At 48.4% G+C, this 20,113-nt stretch overlaps 1 protein-coding gene across 1 annotated transcript; it reads left to right on the forward strand.

Moving 5' to 3' along the window:
- Window positions 1-1,222: 1,222 nt before the first annotated feature.
- Window positions 1,223-19,377, forward strand: CYTH4 (cytohesin 4). Its single transcript, XM_032106663.1, has 13 exons — window positions 1,223-1,391; window positions 7,211-7,293; window positions 9,230-9,330; window positions 9,579-9,645; window positions 12,901-13,019; window positions 13,386-13,466; window positions 14,094-14,206; window positions 14,760-14,908; window positions 15,928-16,039; window positions 16,445-16,521; window positions 16,885-16,956; window positions 17,771-17,925; window positions 18,248-19,377. The coding sequence occupies exons 1-13, from the start codon at window positions 1,373-1,375 to the stop codon at window positions 18,318-18,320; spliced, it is 1,221 nt and encodes a 406-aa protein (XP_031962554.1). The 5' UTR covers window positions 1,223-1,372; the 3' UTR covers window positions 18,321-19,377.
- Window positions 19,378-20,113: the final 736 nt, after the last annotated feature.

The following is a 20,113-nucleotide window of genomic DNA, read 5'->3' on the forward strand; positions in this document are numbered from 1 at the left end:
AAAGGGCCAGTTATTCTCTCCAGAGGACTTCAGACCAGACTCAGCGAATGGGAATGTGGGAAGGTTATAGCTCTTCCCTTCCTAGGGAGTCAAGGACCTTCAGTCTCACAGGAGCCTCTTCTATGTGGTGGTGAGTGTGCACAGATGCAAGCTTTTCTTAGTTTTCTACGCGTGCAATGCTCTTGCAAACTCTACCTTGCTGTCTCGGGGAAAGATGGCAGGTACAAGTCTGGCCCTGTTCTGCCGTGACTGCCATGAGTACAGCAGCAGGTTGGGGAGCTGAGGATGTAGAGTGCTTCAGAGGAAAGTGTTCATGGATGGAGAGAAGCCAACCCTCTACAGCTCCAATCTTGCCAGAAGAGGCAAGAGCACTTGGGCATTACACCTGTTTTGAATTTGACCTTGACCTATTTATTCAATCATCAGTTCTTACAGCTCTGACATGGTCCTCTCCTGCATGAGGATTTTTTTCCCCCACATTGCCTACAGCACAGGTCTACCGCATAAATCACACAGCAACCAAAAACAACCCAAGGGGATGTGGTGTGTACAGCCTCCTGGAGCTGTGTGGAGGGCTTGGAGAAGAAAGAGCACCTCTGTGCCTCACAAGAGAACAGAGCAGCACAAGTGCCTTCACAACAGTCCTGCTAATGCCAGCTCTCTCACCAGCAGCAGTATTGGTAAACCTGAGAGAGGACTGCATTTCTTAGTTCACTCTATTCTTACTTACAAGGTTTCACGAGAAAAACAGTTTGGTGGGGGGGGAAGGAGCTACAATTAAAGTGCCTTATTGAGCAGTGAGAGAGGCAGAAGAGTCTGACGACATTATTTTCCCCTCCATCAACAATTCCCCAATTCTGGAGTGTTCATCCCCATCCCTGCCCCCACCCCAACCTGCTGCAGAATTAACACGGAAGAATCTTCCCTTTAAAATGAAACCACTTCCCCAATCAGATGGGTTTTCTGAATCCAGAACTTCCTTTCCTTCCCCCCCCGCCCCCGAGGATCTCGGACGAAAGCCTCTCACTGCTCACTTTAGTCTCCTCAAACAGAGATCCCCAAAAAGCCGCTGGGATGGAAATACATTTGTGCATTTTTATTTCCGAAGTAGCCAATGAGCCCTTGTTAGCTCATCGAAACATGCACACACACTTTCCTCCACTGCTACAAGCTTGTGACATGTGATCGTGGGGGAGGTGGTTGGGGGGGGGAGGATGAGGAGGTAAAGGGAGGAGTCACAGGGAAACCCGCCCCCCCCAAAGCCTCTGCGGTCTTGTTCGCTGGCTCCAAGTTTCGGTTCTGTGAAGCATCTGAACAAGCCAAATACAAGGAGGAACAACCCTTGTGTTGAAAATATATCGTGCTCTTCAGGATGGATCTTTGTCCTGCTGGTAAGCCTCAATCATTGTGTGCCTTTCATGGGGTGAGGGCTGTGCACTCAGTTTGATGGAGCAGAGCACACCATGAGATCCCAGCAGCCAGAGTGGATGCTGCGGCTGGTGGCTGGAGGAATGACATGCTGGGAGATCCCTGGTGGTACAGTTAATTGCTTGTCAGTCTTCAGCATTGGGCATTTTACTCGCTCTCCTTTCACATCAAGAGAAATTTTCTCACTGGTTTGAATGGGCCTTTGTGCTGAGAGTGTTACTGCTCTGGTTGCTTGGGCTGAGCTGGGAACTGACCCCTCGGTGTCAGTGATGTATGTGACACCTGGGGTGAGCACTTGCAGGCTTTGGCTGCTCTTCATGCAACTCTGGGAAGCTCTTCAGTGGTGTTTCCCTACAGATCCCAGGATCTGGTTTGCCTTTGTGGAGCCTCTCATGCAGTTGGGTATCCCAGTGTAATGCCCTTGCAAGGCTTTTGGTACTGGGGCCTCTTGTGCTTCTGTCCATGTTAGAGGTAAACCACTGTAATAGACTTCTGAGAAGCTCCAAGTGATCTACAGGTGGGCCTGCCTGAAACCATCTCAGTGGGCAGATGTGAGTGAGGGGAAATAAGCCACATCTGAGGAACTGAGAGATCTTAGCTTTTATTTCCTGCTTTGGCAGGTGGTGGATAAAGTACTTGGGATTCAGCAAGGAAAGGCACACCACCAGACTGAACATTTCCAGCTTCTGGCTGAGGAAGCTCTGAGTGTGTGTCTGCACAAAGCCAGCGAAGTGGGAGAGATGAATGGGAACAGGCTGAACAAAGGCCAGGAAGAAAAAGGATCACCTTGCAATGTCTATTCTCATTTTGACTCTGTCCCCTCAGGCTTTTGTGTATGGGATATGGAGCATAGAGTGAAAGCAGAAAGAAGTGCCCAGTTTCAACAGCTGTTGTGCACTTTTTAGCTCTGAGGTGTGTAGCCAAGGAAAGGGCTTGCTCAAACCACATACCAGCCTTGCTTGTCAGGGAAATTGGTGGTACCTTTGGGAGCTGAGTTCTTGCCAGCATCTGTCTGGTGTTGAATGTTGGTGAAAACGGGGCTCTTCTGATCACCCAGCCCTCACTACCTGAAAGCAACTGTGGACAAAGCTTCTGCAGGACAAACTGGACAGGAGGAGGGCTAACTCATATTTTTCTATTTATTTTGGGGTGTGCCTTCAACAGAAACTGGGGGTCTCCTAACCAAAGGTCTGACATAGTCATTCACTCAAGTTAGGTGTTAGTGAGTTAATTATGTCTTGAGAGTTACACATTCAAGTGAGCATACTTTCAAGCAAGTGTACACCCTGAAGTAGCACAATGAGATCCTATTCAGGCACAGTGTGGGTTTGCTCAGTTCTGGGTAGAGGCAGAGCCTGGAGACAGGCAATGCCTGGAGACATGTGCTGGCTCTGACTGATGTTTTTGCTCAATCCCGTCCTGTCATTCCACAGCTGGGTGAGAAAGTGGGTTTGTTTGATGCTGAACTCCCTTGGGAGCCAAGGCTGCCACCAGCAACAGTTTCCCAGTGAGCTTTAGAGTACTGAACGCACTTGGAATTGCTCAGTTGAGGCATGATTGTCCTGGAGGTCAGAAGTGTGTGTACACCTTTCACTGGGGCCACTCCTACCTGGAGAGGCAATGGTCCTGTTAGGTACACATCTGTTTGCAGGTGAGACTTGATACCTTGGGGAGGCTGCTCTCCCTGCAGTGTGTGTCCTCCTCCAGCTTCCTTCAGAACCCTCTCAGGACTGTCTGGGTGAGGCCACAGAGCTGGTGTGCCAAGCCCTTGAGCTGGATGTGTGAAACATGGGAGAGCAGACTAGTACTGTGGTATCCTGTGCTGGGATGTGTGGGGTAAGAGCCGTAGTCAAAAGTCACTGGAAGTTATCCTGAAGGATGGATGTAAGTTGTCATGTGGGATAAGGGGACCAGGAGACAACGTAAATTCTTCTTCCCACCTTTCCCCCCCATAGCTGAAATGTGCAAATTAAACCTGTTGGGATTTATGTTGAATTTCTTCTGACACAAGCTGGCAGAGACCTGTGGAGTGGCTGCTGGAGGGAGACACACATGGCTGGAGGGAACTGAGGAGCTGGAAGGCTTTCTGTCATCTCTCTGCTATTAGGCTAGCACCTGGCTGTGGAGGTGGTGGTCTGTGCAGGAGATGACACAGAAGCCATATCAAAATAGAAAAGGAATTTCAGGTGAAGTTTTTCTACCAGAGAGCCTCCTTCAGGCAGAAGCTGCCCATCAGGCTGCTCTGCTTGTGTGCTGCCATGGGTGGAGGTGCCCAAACCCTTTAGCAGCTACACTCAAAGCCCTCCATTGCCTTACAAATGGGCCTGATGAACCTTTGGTGTCCTACCGTGGGTGTATAACACATGGATGGTCGGCAGCAGTGCTACAGATACAGTCATTCTTTGTACCTTCCCCTGCTGCTTCTGCAGTCCTTCCTTCCAGCTCTTCTGGGTGGTCACTTCCCACTTACCTCTGTGCTTCAAAAGCCATCTCCCTGTTCCTATAATTTTCCATGGGACTGAAAGCCTCGGTTAGCACCTGGTGGTTCAGCAGAACCCTTCGCAATGGGAAGTGAAACCAGCGCACACAGAACTCTCTGCTGGCCACACAAGTACCCAGATGTTTGGGTAACTCCGATGTGCCCTTTAGATGGGGAGGCTGAAGGCATAAGTCCCCACAACAGGAATTGCAGTCTGTGTACTGTTTTGAGTGACAGCACTGAAAACACAATCCTGGTCAGTTCGTGGAGTCTGGGTCTGCCCTGAGAGTGGGGAAACAACCTCAGGAGCAGGTGTAAGACCCACAAATGTGATGCTGAGACACTTTCCTTTCAACACTTGCTCACTTTCCAAACAACAACCTAATGTCCTCTCTGGACAGGGTTTCTGTGTGTCTGAACTGGAAGACTTCAGTGTTGGTTGGGCTGACAGCATCCTTCTGAAATCTGCGGGTGTTTTTGTGGTGTGTTCTTCATCAGGGTGAAATTTCCCCCTGTGCAGGGGACCCTGACCAGGGCTGTGCTTCGTCTGTGTGCTGACCTAGTCCTAGAGGGAAGTGGAACTGAGGTGGTGCTGAGGACTCTGACAAGGCTGAAGCCATTCCTCAATCCCTTGGTATAGGGCTGGATTCCCTCTGCTTCTGCAAGTGTCCAGAGTGAGCCAGGCAGTGCTTCCCTCTGAATGTCCCTCTCCTGTCGTCTCAGCTTGTTCTCAACATGGAGAGAGAGGGGAAGCAAGGGCAAAGCAGCTCTATTATCTCACCTGCTGCTTGCCTAGCTGCCTCTGCTGCCTTCACTGCCTTTCTGCAGAAGGTTCCCCAGACAAGCCTTCTGTGTTCACTTCCCCCAAGTGCAGACCCCAAAGTGTGCAGTAGCAGTGATGAATGCTCTCCAAAGAGCAGAGCATCAGGCCTCCTGTTAGGGAAGCGGAGTAATGTGCAGGCATGGACCTCAGAATTCTTTTCCGAAGCAGTCAAGGACTTAAGCTGTATAGGAAACCTAACAAGGACTCTATCTGCAGCTCAGTCTAAATTGCCCTGCAAGTTTCATCCATCTGATTTTCTTCCAAACTATGTCACCCTTTCTTATGCTTTCTTACCCCTTGATTCCTTCCCCTTCTCCATGACTCATTCTTTTTCTCCCCTGCCCTCCCCACACACGCAGTCCTTCCCACACTTTTCTCATTCTGACAAACTGGGCAGTTGGGAGTTGGGGTTTTCAGACGTTCAGGAGGAAGGGGGACTGTGTTATTTACAGGCTTGTTGGGGGTCGTGTGGGTGAGATGGCGTCCTCTGGGAGCCTCATGACTCTTTGAGATGCTTTAGGCTGCTTTAGTAGACACAGAACAACTGAAGCAAAGCAACCAGCCACACCACAGAGTTTGCTGGTGGGGCAGGGGAAGGCAAGGTTCCTCAGGTATGTCCTCCTACAGTGCTTTTGTGGAAAGAAATACAGGGCAAAAGGACTCTGGTAATTTGTCAAAGAATAACCCCAGTGATTCCACAGTTACAAGCCCCGACAGGAGTGAGAGAGATACGACTGGAGAGACGGAGAGGATGGCCTCATCTCCTGCAGACACCACAACTGCAGCATACACAAATTAAGCTGAAGGAGCTGGGCATTGCTCAGAGGCGCAGGGCTGACATTCAAAGGGAAGTCAGCAACCCACCTAACAAGTAGGAGAGCCACTGAATGTTTTTGGTTGGTTTTCTTTGTGGTTTCTTTTAGTTTGTTTATCTTTTGTTTGCTAACCTGCCTGCCTGCTTTGGTTTTCCCCTCACCTACGGATTTGGCTGTCATAAGCTTCTGGATGCCACAGGTTTTCCTTCCCTCTTGACTGGCTTCAGCAATCAGTCAGCTTCTTGCAGCTCCTCACAAGGGCTGCTTGCAGGGCTGGGAGGGCACGTGGGTCCTTCCCAGCCTGGCTTCATGCTGGCTCCTTGTCCAGTGCTTTACTCCCACAGACTCAGCAGCTTCTCCCCAGGGAATGCAATGCTTGAAACCAGCAGAAGGAGTGACAGGAGAGAGGCTGCAGCCTGAGAAAAGTAACAGGAACATACTTAGCACATGGAAACCCAACCAGCCAGGAGGATGGGGGAGAGATTAGGATTGGGAAAGGCGGGTCTTTCTGAGCTGTTGTGGCCATGACAGGAAAGAAGCATATGAAGATGATTGCCCTTGTCGCTTTTCCTTCTGTCTGTCGTGGCTGCTTCCTTCCCTTTTTTTCTTCCACTCATATTTATAGCAGTTGTTTTGCATGTGAGATCCACACTAAAAGAATTTCCAACGCAACTAGTGCTACTTCCCCTTTTTCTGGGAAGATGGGAGGCCCAGGGGATTTCGTCTTATGAAACAGTGGAGCAGGGCATCCAGTGACTTGACCTGGCTTCCTGGGTAGGCTTTATCTTGCAGTGTTTAGGTGCAGCAAGGATCCCGTTTGCAAGTTCAGCAGTGACCTCCAGAGCTCTCAGCCTTCTGCGAGCTCTGCTTTTTTCCTGGGGCCTCACCTTCTGCTTTGTGTCCTCTCTAGGGCTGCAGCCTTCTCATTCTGCTTGCTGAGGAGGCTGTGTTTCACCTGGATTATATTTAGCGGTAATTCTGTCACCCCAATTCTTTTAGGCCTTTTATGAATCATATTGTGGTTTCCTTGGCTTTGGTGCTATTTAAGTTCCTGTAGATTACAAGGAAGCCTACTCATATTTCTGCATTTTCTGCTGTCCACAGAACAACAGCCTCCCAAAGACATTCCTTCCTCAGCAAGGCTTTCATCCCCCAGATCCTGCCCTCACACTTGAAAGACCTCGATTTTCTCACTTAAGCCATTTCTGACTCTGGCTATGGCAGATCAACTCATGAAGCCAGTGGTTTTCTTGGGATGTTTGGATGTAGATGAAGTATTTAGGTCACAGATTTTCGGTACCTAAAGATGACTGACATAAAAACCACTGGAGAGCATTTGGTGAGACTTACTCACTGTGCTCAGGTTGAGTAGAATTGGCTGAGCAGGTAGTGGGTGTCTGCAGGGTCAGCTGAGAGGGCTGTGCACAGCCTCTGGCTGCGAGGAGTGGGGTATGGTCTGTGCTGCACACTCTGGACTGAGAACCATTTTCAAGGCAAAGGTGAGGTGCAGTGGTTGCAACAGCAGAGAGGACAGATGCTGAAACACAGAAATCGGAGCTGCTGTGGCATGACCCTGGGAGAGTGTAAGTGTTGAGAGGTTGGGACAGCTTTGTCCATGATATGTTGGCCCCAGCAGTGTTCTCACAGGCATCTTTATTCTTCCAGAGTCAACTGACTTGAGTGGGGCTGAAGAGGCTGAAATAGAGACAATCAGGAAGCACAAACAGGAGCTTTTGGATGATATTAAGGTAAGGACCATCTGGTCCCTCGTGCCTGCCTAGCCTTCCCAAATCTGTCTTCACCAAGGAGCATCCTCACATAACAACAGTCCAGGCCATGCAGAAGCGCTCTTGCACAGGAGACATTTTCTCTGTCATGATCCAACTTCAGTTTTAAACTTCAGGCTGCCCTGGCCTATTTGCCACCAGGGTGCATCCAGCCTGTGGTGCTCTCTGCTGCAGGAATCATCAGCTGCCCTAATGGGATACTTGAGAAAGGCTGATCAGATTATGAGCAGGGATGAGCTGGGATTGCATACTTGGGATTAAAGAAATGTCTTCAGTAAGTCATACTGGCAGGCATCAGGCTCAGCATTTATGATTCTTTTTAATTACTGGTTACCTGCTAATGACATATCAGTCCTGGTTACCTGCAGCATCCCCCTGTGTTTATCAAACTTTTGTTTGCTTTGGGGACCTCTAACAAGTCCTCCATGAAGGATCCTGTCTCTTCGAAGACGTCTCATGGCAGGACCTTCCACACAAGTTTCTGTGGCTGAACTTGCTTTTCTTCTTTTCTTTTAGCAGACCCAACCATTTCTCCAGTGCCTCCTAAAATGTCTGAAAGTAACAGATTCAAAATCAGTCACTAAGACTGCATCACAGTCCTGCATAGTGCTGTGCCCTTTCTATTCCGTTCTGCCTCCACCCTGAAATGTGGTTTCCCATTTGAGAGAGCTTATTGCACTGAATCATTGGACTTGGACTGATTTTCCCACAACATGAAGCTGTCCAGATGCCTAGGGAATAGCTGCAATATTTCCTGGCATAGAGTAAAGGATTAAGCCAAACTATATATTACTTCTCAGGCTTCCAGACCTCCTCTCTCTGCTGCAAACCAGAATGGTCTCTTGTCCCCTCTTACAAAACAGGTTATGAGTGTGTGTGCCTGTGATTTGCTTGTGTGTGGTTCTTCTCTTGACAATTTTCAGAACAGGCGATGGGCACTGTAAGAAGCAGGACACTTGAATAGGAATACCACATTTTTTTGCCCACTATGGACAGCAAAAGGTTGCTAGGCTGCACAAACTCATACTTTAGAACCCAAACCTATTAAGCAATGGGGTACACATTGTCCAGTGGAGCAGAATGAGTTTAGGTGAAAAGAGATATTTTCCCCAGGGGATTTTTTAAGAAAATATCTATCAGTACCCTTAAACACAAAGACTTGGGGGCATATCTGGGGGAAGGGGTCAGGGGAGGAGGAAAGAGGATGGGTCTCGGCTTGCCAGTAACACTGCAAAAGACAGCAGTGAATAAAATAACAAAACTGAGAATCATTTGAAATTCATGATCTGAGATCATGGCTCTGTTACATTTGTGCAACACCTAAAACTTAGTAAGGAACACTCATAGCTCTGTGGACCAATGAAGCACAACAGAAGGTGGCCAGAGCAAAACTGAAACCCAGATGATCTTTTAAATTACGGGATATTGCAGAAATTCAGTTTCTCTGTCTGATTATGTGCTCCATCCACATCCTCATTCCTTGATGAGAAAGGATCTGTCATAAAATAACCCTTCTTCCCCTGTCTGTCACCTGAAGAGAGGTATCTGTTCAATGGTATTTAAATGACAGGTACATTAAAAATTCTGTGTTTCACAATACAGCCACTTCAGGTTCATATTGATCTCACAGATACCAGTTCCACTTCTCCTTTCCTGGATGTGTAGCAGGGCTATGCAAAGTAAAAGCTCAAAAGAAATGGGCACAGTGGAAGGATTCTTGCATCTGACATTGTTAGAGGAACTGAAATCAACAGCGGGGTCAGTTCTCTGACACTCACCACACTGATTAAGGTTGATTTTTCCAGTCTTGAGTGACAATAGACATGAGTAAGACATGCTCTGTGTGTCTGCTGTTTTTCCCTCCACTGCCTTCATCTTCCTGATATTTCTTTTGCAGAGGCTGAAGGAAGAGATTGCTGAGGTGTTTGCAGAGATCGAGTGTTTCCAACATGCAGAGGAGAGGCAAGAGACAGAGGATAATCCTGGAGAGCAGACCAGGCAAGTGGAATGAGTATTCCTTTGCTTACAAAGTCTCTCTTTTGAAGAGAAAACAAAAACACTGCTGGGATTCAGCTCACAACAAGGACAGGGAAATGAGGCCAGGAATACCCTTCTCTCCTCTTAGATTTCTCTTTATTCCTGGGTAGTCAGACACCTGTCCTTGAGATATCTAAGTTACCTTGTGAGTGAAATGACATGGTCCTTTATTCTAAGTTTGACTTTTCCTATCTTTTTTGTGTTTGCAGCAAGCTGTCACAGAGGGATAAAATTCTGTCCCTGGGCAGGAAGAAATTCAACATGGATCCTGAAAAGGTAGGATTTGTTCATTTCACCTTTGAGGATAAAGCTGGGAGGAAGAGCCTCTGCTGGCTGCCGTTCCAGTTGCAGCCACCAATGCGGAAGGAGCTATGGCAGGGGACTGTGGGGATGGGTTCCTACCTCACTAGGGCCCCCATTAGGAGCAGCCTCCACCCTGCTGCCCCTGAGTGAGGTCTTCTGATGCGATCAAGCTGTGTTGCCTCCCTCCCGGTCATGTGCTTAGAGGCCACGCCACACAATTCAACCCAAACCTAGGAGAAGTAAAGGGAGGATGGTTGAACACTGCCAGCATGCCATGAGAGCCAGATTTCCTTCAGCACTGCCCTTCTTGACTGTGAGAGTCTAGGAATTTGCTATAGTGTGATAGAGGAGGATGAAGTAAGAAGAAGGTGAGAAGTTTTGAGAGTGTGTCAGGTTCCTTGGCTCATTCAGAACAGAAGAGGACAAGCTGCCTCTGTCAGTTTGGAAGCAGTTTTGGTTTTGGTTGAACTGGGGATTAAACACAGCTTTTCCACTTTCTGGGGCACTGACCAGTGATGTGAAGACTCCATAGCCTTCAGCCCTCTGCAGAAAGCTCTAAAACCATCATGATTAAGTAGAGAAGATGTGAGAGAAACAGTTCCCTCTTCCTTCCTCCTGACTGGTGGAGCACTTTTTGAGCTCTTCAAGGGAAACCACAAGCTGTGATCAAACGGTAGCTGATCATCAGCTGGCGACCACAGCTGACACCTTGGCTGGCTGCTGCTCTGCGTGACAGCTTTTCATGCCTCCTCTGTCCTGCTGAGAGTGTCAAGATGCCTTCCCCTGTGTCCACACCCCAGCCAGTGGGAGCTGTCCATAGCAGCGACATCAGTACTTACAGCCCGCATGAGAGTAGGTTTTATTTTGCCTTTCTGCCTGACCTTGGTTCGAAGCCCCCAAGGCATCTCTCTCTGTGGCGCTGTGCCACGCTGTGCAGGAATACCCGAACTAATTCTAACCCCAGACCAGTTTAGCTTTATGAGTTCAATGCCAATCAGACTGATCAAAATGTTATCTACTGTGTGCCTGTATAATGCAGATCTCTGATTATTGCCCCCCTCTTGCTACATGCCAGAGAGTGGGAGGTGCTGCAATGCAAGGAAATTTCTTTGCCCCTCCTTTCTAAGGTTACACTCCATCCATGCAATGCTGACACTTATAAATGAGTTCCTATCTCCAAGATCCCATGGAAAGTTCCTGAGGCTAGAGGAGGTAAGCATTAGGAATCTGGCTGATAAAAACCTTTGGGGAGAAACATTTTCCTCTGGAAAATGGGGCCCCATCATCACTGCAATACTTTTCAAAATTAAATTGATCTTACTGAAAATCCATCTGGGGAAAAAAGAAAGGAAAATAGAGTGGAAAAAAAAATCTCACAAAAATTTCAATTTCTTCTTTTAAAACTGCTTTTTCTTTGGGGCATTTTAAAAATAGTTTCATATATATTGCAAGGGAAAGTGAAATGATTCTGTTGAAGTAGAACATTTTGATGGATCTGAAACAATTTTCATTCCTTTATTGTATATTGCAAGGAGAATTGCAATGTGGTCTGGAGAACTGCAGAGTTGTTAGATATTGTCAAGAGTCTTTTGAAAAAAGCCTCAGCTTTTTCTCTGGCTTTGAAAATCATGATATTCTCTCTAAAATAGGATATTGACTCTTTGCACAACCCAATTCACACCCTCTATATTCCTTAAAAAGCATATTCCATCCTTATTGTCTAGGAGGGATGGAGCTGAAAACATTGGAACTTCTCTGTTCTGTGACATAGAGGAAAAATCTGGGAAAAAATTGTTTTAAGTTGTCTCAAGTCCCTATCTTTTTGTCTGAGTACATTTTTTAATGCCTTCTTTTAAACAAACAATTTCTCTTTCAAGTTAAATTAATTTAGGAAAAGAAAAGACATTTAGGAACAGAACACTAAGACATTTTGATTAAAAATATTAAAATTAATTATTTTGACTTTTCCTTTTTGGACTTTTAATCTACATTGCCCTATTTTGTTTGTTTGAGTTTCCATCCCAGTGAAACATTTAGCCTAATCTAGGGATGAAATGAAAATGGGACTGGCAACCCTTAGTGGATGAAGAGGAATTGAATAAAGATGAGAATATGGCTGTGGTCTCCCATTGTCATACATGAAATCCCTATTTGTGCTTGGTCTTTGCATATTAAGTGCTTTAATTAATTAATTTTGAGTTAAATATTTTAAATTGAATCTTAAAATTAACCCATCAGTCCAGGTACAAAAATCCAATTCCATTATCAGTGTTTTCAATTGTTCAAAGTGGTTTATTAAGAGAGTTGCACCCTTCCCAGTTAAAATTCCCCAGTTAAAATCACCAACTTATGCTCCCTTTTCAAACTTCAAACCACTTGTACACCATAAGAGTTACCTTTCCTGTGTTTACTGTATACTTTTACAAGTGTTTTGAGATGTGTTGGATGTATTTTAATACCTTTTTAGGTGGTTTTCACTTGCATTCTGATTCCAAGGCCAAAAACCCCAGTTCTAGTTCTAATAGCCAGCAGCTATTTTTAGCCACAGCCATTACACTGCAGGCAAGCTCCACGGCAACCTGAATACCTGAATTTTAATGAAGGCATTGTAGCTCCCTTATCTCAACTAATACCACCCCTCTGACAACGATGAGCCATTGGTGGACGGAGATGATCCATCAAAGGGAAAGCACCAATCGCTTTGGACTGAAGGGGCGGGCTGTGGGCGGACTGGGGGGGGCAGAGCAAAGACACTCTAAAAAGGATGAAGCAGAGAGGCGGGGCCTCTTTTCCCCTCTTGCTCTCTGCAGGCTAGTTGTGGTAGACGTCAGTGCTGGGCATTCAAAGCCTTACCCCTTTTAAGGGGCTTTTAGTAATTTTTTTTAAAGTCAGCCCAGCACTGCAAGTTCTTTTTCTCTACCTGAGGTCTAGTGCTGTCTCAGGCAGAAGATCTCAAATCCCTGCGCTCCTGGGGCATACCATCTACTGAGCCATAGGATCCCAAATTTTTATATTTTTCTAATTTCTGTAATTTTTCAATTTTTCTGTTTTCAATAAATTAATCTTTTTAAGAGTTGTCTCATTTCTTACACCCATGAAGAGGCTGGGTAATAACAGAGGAGGCAAGTCCATCAAAGCTAAGGAAGGCTGATATCAGAGTGATGGGATCCTACTTTCTCATTAGACTACAGAGCTGTTTTACTTCCCTGTCCTACTTCTTCTCCCCAGGGCATCCAGTACCTGATCGAGCACCAGGTATTGTCCTCAGACCTGCAGGAGATCGCCAGATTCCTCCACAAGGGTGAAGGCCTGAACAAGACAGCCATTGGGGATTACCTGGGTGGGAGGTGAGCAATCCAGGGTGAGGAGACCCCTTGGAGGCTCTGTCCTGCCTGGGCCCTCTGAACAACCATTTTGGATGACCTGTGGCCAGGTGCCAGGACTGAAGATATCTCCAGCCACCGTGGGCTGGGTCGGCAGGAGAGCCCTGCGAGGGTCTTTGGGGTGTGACTAGGGCTGGCTGTATGGGCTACCTTTCCTCCTGCCTGTAATGGGATTGGTCTTCTCAGACTGGAGTGTGTGCCTTGGCTTCTTCTTGGTCAGAGGGGAAGTGAGACTGGGGTGGAGCCAGGTGCATGTTGTCACACCAAGGGACATCCAAACTGAGCAGGGCCAAAGCTCTCTTCTGACCTTTCCCCTCTATCCTCTCCCAGGGACCCCACAAACATTCAGATCCTCCAGGCCTTTGTGGCATGTCACCAGTTTGCCAACCTCAACCTGGTGCAGGCGCTGAGGTGAGTGAGCGTGCTGGGTGCAGGGGGCAGCACTGGAACCTGCTCAGCCACTGGGTCTGGCCACCCAGGAAGGTCAGGAAGCTCCCTTGGGCTGAAATGGGAGCTTCCCAAGGCCCTGCTGTGTGTGTTGGCTCCAGGGCTGTTACTCTGTGAGGTGTCAGCAACTTCTCGGGGGGGTGGAAACACTCTCATGGCCCGTTGATTGGACTGGCCACGTGCAGAAAAGTGGGTCACTGTGGCTTCAGTGTCTGGGGGGATGGTAAAAGTTATTTTTCGCAGCAGGAAACATGTCTCTCCTCAGTGCCTGTTTTAGGGCACCTCGTTTTATTACAGGCCGCCTCCTGGCAGGACTCTTTCTCCTGAGGTCTCTGCTGCCTTGCAGGCCTCTCATTAGGGAAGCAGAGCCATGATTTCTGGGAGGCTTAGTTCTGCTTCCTGCATTTGGGGTGTTTGATGTATCCAGGCAGTTTGTAGGGAGGAGCAGAGCTCCTGCTCCATGCGCTGTGTTGTCTCCCCAGTGTGACGGGATGACTTCTCTTAAGTTCATGGTGTTGTGTGGATTGAGGGGAGGCATCAGTGTCCCTTGGGCCCAACCTGACTAACTCTCTGGCACTCTGCTCCTGACAGACAGTTCCTCTGGAGCTTCCGGCTGCCTGGGGAGGCGCAGAAGATTGACCGGATGATGGAGGCCTTTGCCAACTGGTACTGCAAGTGTAACCCGGGAGTGTTCCAGTCCACAGGTGCTTATGGGGAGAAGGCCTGTAAAGCTGAGCTGTGCTGTTTGCCAGGGAGAGGAGCCCTCCTTTTCCATTCACAGAGCACAGGCAGCATCACTTGGAAGTGTGTTTCCCCTTAAGCTAAAGGAGGCAGCCCAGTTCCTGTGAAGCTTTTCAATAAACTGAGCACCTTCAGTTTTCCTTTTGCTACTGTGCTCCAGGCCCTCCCGATGGGCAAGAGACTGGAGAAGGGCTCCCAGCCTCACATGAGGTATTATGTCATCACAGCAAGGATAGCCCTGACAAATGTGGGTCTGCAGAAACTTTCCTGCTGGCAGAGCTGTTACTAGACTGCATCTGCCCAACTTGCCCCATTATCCTGAGGGCATGGAATCACCTCTATCGCAGGAGATTGGCTCTGTTCCTCTCTCTCCTAGCAGGGGGAACAGGTCCCTTCTCCTGCAAATGAGAGGATGACTCTCTTCTTCAGTGACTAGAAACCAAGCCACCTTAGGTGTGGATTGATCTGCGCTCTAAGACAAGCGCCACCCATCCTGATTTTCTTTCTCATTGCTAGATACCTGTTATGTACTCTCCTTCTCTATCATCATGCTTAACACCAGCCTGCACAACCCCAATGTGAAAGACAAACCCCACTTTGAAAGGTTTGTGTCCATCAACAGAGGCATTGACAATGGAGGGGACCTGCCAGAAGAGCTTTTAAAGGTAAGAAGAATTCCCATTTTCTCATCCCCTGGGGTCCACTGAGAAGCAAAGGTGCAGAGACAGGGGATGCACCCTTTAGCAAAGCTGCAGCTGGCTTTTTCCCAAAGGGTCAGCAGGGATGGGACCTGCCCTGGGAGGCAGAGTAGAGGTGGGCAGCCTGGCTATGTGTCTGGCTTCACCCAGCCAGCCTGGGCAGAATAACTTCTGTCTTGTGTCAGAGAGGCTGCCTACATCCCATACCTGGGTTTGCTGAGCAGCATCCCCTCAGGGTAGAGGCTTTAGAGCTTTCTCCAGAGTGTCATTTCTTGTAGCCAATTTGAGGAAAGTTGCAGGAGCCTGTAGTCTTTTTTTTTTTTTCTTTGGCTTGGTTTTTGTGTAATAAATGATGGCAAATACAATGATGTGAGCAACATATCAGTGTCCTTTGAAAGCCAGTAACCTGCCTCACTGTAACTGTGTGCTGTTATGAATGCCACCCTTTGTGCCCCTCAATGCCAAAGCTTTGGCTCTGTGAAATGTGCCTCCTTGTGGGCACGTAGCTCTACGTGCTGGTCTCTACGTTGCACTGCCCGGCAGTGTTTGGCACCACCAGCCCGGGGACTAAATGGGGCTACATCTCTGCCGTGTTGAGTCCCATCCTAGTGCCTTAATACTACCCACAGCAGCACTCGTGACAGGCTGGGTTTGGTCACTGCAGCCTGTCTAGCTATGGGAGCACCATCTTGTGGCTGTGATTTTCCAAACTGAGACTCTTTTTATGACACGAGATGCAGGAAAGAGCTGGTGACCTCCCCCTTTTCCCCCCGAGACCCTGTGAGGTACAGACTGGGGACTGTTTTACCCCCAGTGCTCATTGTGTGCTCCCCTACCGTTCACCCATCTTCCCTTGTAAAAATAGTGGTGGACCAGATGGACCTAGGATAGTTCTGTACAAGCTTTGTCAGAAATCAATCTTTCTTCCTCCCTCTCTCTCTCTCTGCTCTCTCTCTCTCTCCTTCCCCACCAATGCTCCGGGGCAGAATCTGTTTGAGAGCATAAAGAACGAGCCGTTCTCCATACCAGAGGACGATGGCAACGACCTCACCCACACTTTCTTCAACCCTAACCGTGAAGGCTGGCTGCTGAAACTAGGTGAGGGGGAAGACTCCCCTAGCTCCTCTGACCTCCCGGTTTGCCTGCCTCCCACCACAAATCTCCCCCGGGCACCTACCGTCATCTCCTCTGTCCTTCGCTCCTGTCTGCTGCCATGGGCTGAGGCTGACACCTGCTGTTGGAACTGGCTGCCTGCTCCCTCGTCCCAGCTCCTGCAGGCTCTGTCTGCTCAAAAAGGGACTCAGAAACATATCCCTCCCCATTCCCAGCCCCATCCGAGCAAATTTGGCTCCGTGTGTGTGTCTATCATACGGCATCACCTCAGTGGTGTCTCCTTGGGGCTCACCTACAGGGAGAGCGGGGAGGGTGTGACTCGGTGTGCGTGGCTTGCGGGAAGGACAGAAAAATGTGTGACTAATGGCTTCTGAACCTCACTGCCTTTAGGAGGACGTGTGAAAACCTGGAAACGCCGTTGGTTCATTCTGACCGATAACTGCCTGTATTACTTTGAATATACCACGGTAAAGGCTGAACTCATGGCTGGGAAACTGTCCTGGGTGGTTATGAGCCTCTGAGGGGCCAGGGAGGAGCAGAGGGTGGGGGGCAAGTCTCTCCCTTTTATCCCGTGCTCCCAGACTGAACTCACAGCTCCACTCTCTCCTATGCTGTATCCTCACCTCCGGTCTGGAGGAGGAGAGAGGCTGGACACTGCAGCTGTGGTCTGACTGAACTCCCCATTGTGTCAATGGAAGGGGTCTCCCCAGCCATACTCTGCCCTTGTCACCTCCACAAAGGCCCACACAGGGGAAATCAGAGAGGTTCTAAACAGTGGCATAGATTTGGGGAGCTATTTGGGGTGTTAATTCGTGTTTCCTTGCCTTCAGGACAAAGAGCCTCTGGGCATTATCCCCTTGGAGAACCTATCAGTCCGGAAGGTGGATGATCCCAAAAAGCCAGTAAGTCTCCATTGGTTGGCAGTCTGCTAACACAGGCTATCAGATGGTTGGAGGGAAGAGAAGATGCACACAAATCACTCCTACTCTACTTGCTTCTCAGAGGGAAAGTGCCATTCCAAACTGCCTTGTGCCCCCATCTCAACACAACTCTGTTTTTAATTTATGGTTTTGGTGTGAGTAGAGAGCTGTCCTTTGGCTGACTGTATTGTATGTTTTCACATGTGTACGTGTGCGTAGGGGGGCACACAGCTGACTTCCTACTTGTTTTGCACCAGGAGATGTGGGTTTAATTTCTCTCCTCGGGGCTCTCCACAATGAGTTACAGCACATGTAGACCAAACAGAGCTGTTGGTGTTAGGGAACTTGCCCAGGAAGTGACACATTTCTTCTGTGTGTCTTTTGTGGATACCCACTCTTCGATGTGTCATGGCTCTGGGAAAAGTGCCTTCTATCTGTGTGGTGGCAGGCAGAAAAAGAGGATGTTGCCTCTACTGAAAAGGGGGAGGGATTTTCACGAATGGAGCAGAGTGACAGGTCCCAGAAGGTGTGTTTTGATAAGTGCTGATGCTCCATCTCTGCATAAAGCCTGTTTTGGTGTCCAGTCCTTCACGTGAAGGGTGTATTTACCTAAGAAGGACAGTCATCTAACTCATAAGGAAATTTTTGGGGTGGGGAAGGATGGAGTTTGCTGCATTTTGGAGACAGACTCCTCCCCGTTGGAAGCTCTCTGAGCCTGTCACCTGTGGCTGAAGGCAGCAGTCTCCTTGGTCCCCTTGTCTTATCCTACTGCTCCATTTTGTTTCCTTTTGGACAGAACTGCTTTGAACTCTTCAATCCCAACTGCAAAGGGCAGAAGATCAAAGCCTGCAAAACAGATGGGGATGGGAAGGTGGTTGAAGGCAAGCATCAGTCCTACAAGATCTCAGCAGCCACTCCAGCAGAGCGTGATGAGTGGATTGAGGCAATACGGTGAGGAGAACTTGAGGCCTGAGTTGTCTTTTTTCAGCCCCAGGGACAAATGGTCACACAGTTTATTTGGCTATCAGAGCTTGGAAAGGGGAGTGGAAAGAAATGTTTTCAGTCTAACAGCTATGGTACCCCTTGACTTTAAAGAGTTTCCAAGTCCCTTCTGGAGAATCTATAGCCACAGCTAAATTCTCTGCTATGAGTCTGCAGGTCTCCAGTCCTACATTTTGATAAGTGGTGTCTCTGTGCAAGTTCATTTAAGTTGTCTGTGCTGCTCTCCATCATTAAATCTCTCACTTTTGCTCTCATTTCCTCTTATTTCCAGGACCAGCATCACACAGGATCCTTTCTATGATCTGGTCTCTGCCCGTAAGAAAAAGATTGCCAGCAAAAACTGAACTGTGACCTGGTCACTGGCATCAGGAAGGTGTAGGTTGTTGGACAGCTTCCCTCTCATGCTGGGCTCTTCCAGTGAAGAAGTTTGGGAGCTTTGGTTCCCTCTGCCTCCCACTTGGCAGGCAGATGACTGACAGGACAGCTTGCCCTCTCTGCTTCTTCCCTTTCCAAACTGAAGGCAGAGGTGCAGGGTGTGACCCCCTGAGGACTGTCAGAAGTGTGGGCATGGGGTTGCCCATGTCTGAACATAACAGCTCAACAGCAGCTGGCCTTTGGGTTCTCCCATGTAGCCCCAGACATATGGGACAGGATCTGAGAGGAGACAGGAATGTCTGCACTGTGTCTCCAGCCCCTCCTGCCGTCACACCAGGTCAGGGTATTTTTCTGTGAGGGACCATGCAGATTCTCTTGGAGCAGCTGAGCATGGTCCAGTCAGTTGCAGAGCAGAATGGCCCCAGTGGCTTCTCTTCCATGAACAGATGTGTAGTGGTTGTGGGCTGGAGGCCGCTGTTATTTAGCAACTCACTGTGAAACCAGAGGTCAAGGTAAGAAAAGAAGCCCTCAGTTCAGAAGAAATCCCTCTCTTCTCCTTCACAAAGCCTGTAGTGAGGGCTGTAATCGTGGTAAGTCCCCGTTCTGTGACTGAGTCATAGATTTGAAAAAGGTAAAGGTACTGGATCCCTGTTCAACATAAGGGCTAACTGAGCACAGAGATGCTGTCAGACCAGGGAAGCAGCTCTGGGTGTTTTGGCTCTCTTTTTTGAGACTCATGGACCACCACAGATTTCCTTAGGGAAGAAACCCAAACACTAGCTCTCCTTCCGGCTGATGGCTCCCCAACAAAGGTTGGTTCCTTGAGCAGCTCAGAGGCCTGGGTTTTGTATCTCAAGTTTTGCAGCCAGACGGCATGAAAAAATGGAGGTACATATGCCTCCCCCACGCCTGAACACACACACAGAGGCATTCATTCCCATCTTCACACAATGGTATAATCTGGAGTCTGGGGGTTTTGTCTCTTGTGTAAAGAAAGAAATAAAAGTGCTTAAAACAAGCCCAGAACTCAGGGAAACATGGTCATTTTTGTGATAAAGTCAGAGGATGTGAGATAAGAGTCTCATGTTCCTGTGCCCAGCAGAGCAGCCTGAGCACCACTGCAGTCTCTTGGCCTTTTCCTTCCTGCAGAGGGCTGTATTTACCAGGCAGTCTGCAGCAGGGCCAGCACAACCCCATTATTCATTCCGGTTATTTTCACCCAAGCCACAGGAATGGTGAATTAATTTCCAGAGGCAGGGAGCGTATCTCAGAGTTGAAGCACGCACTCACCCTGGAGAAGGAACGTGAAGGTTTTCTTCTGCTCATGCCTTCAAATGTCTCCTGCGCTGAATCTCTTTGTTACTGATGTGATACAGAGTGAGTTTGCTGCCCACTGCTCTGTAGCACACGTGCTTACACACACACATTCACTCCTGCTTTGGCTTTAGTGCAGGGAGGCAGGCTCGTGTCCAGAGGTGGAAGAGAAGTCAGGATATGGCTCCTTATCTTGGCAACATCTCCCATATATGTAAGAGAAATACAAATATGCATCTGGTTGGTGAGAGATGCCCCAGAGCCTAGGACTGGGGTGGGAAATGTCTGTTCTAGGTGCTTCTCAGGCTTATACTCTGTGTGACAAAAGCCATCAAAATGTAGTCTGGCATCTCTATTCTACCCACAGTCTGCTGTTGGGTGAGGGAATCCAGGCTAAGCCCTCCCTATAGTTTACCTGGATCATTCCTGTGACAGCAGGGTCTATCCA

The sequence above is a fragment of the Corvus moneduloides genome, chromosome 4 (assembly GCF_009650955.1).
Source record: "Corvus moneduloides isolate bCorMon1 chromosome 4, bCorMon1.pri, whole genome shotgun sequence".
Classification (NCBI taxonomy): Eukaryota; Metazoa; Chordata; class Aves; order Passeriformes; family Corvidae; genus Corvus; species Corvus moneduloides.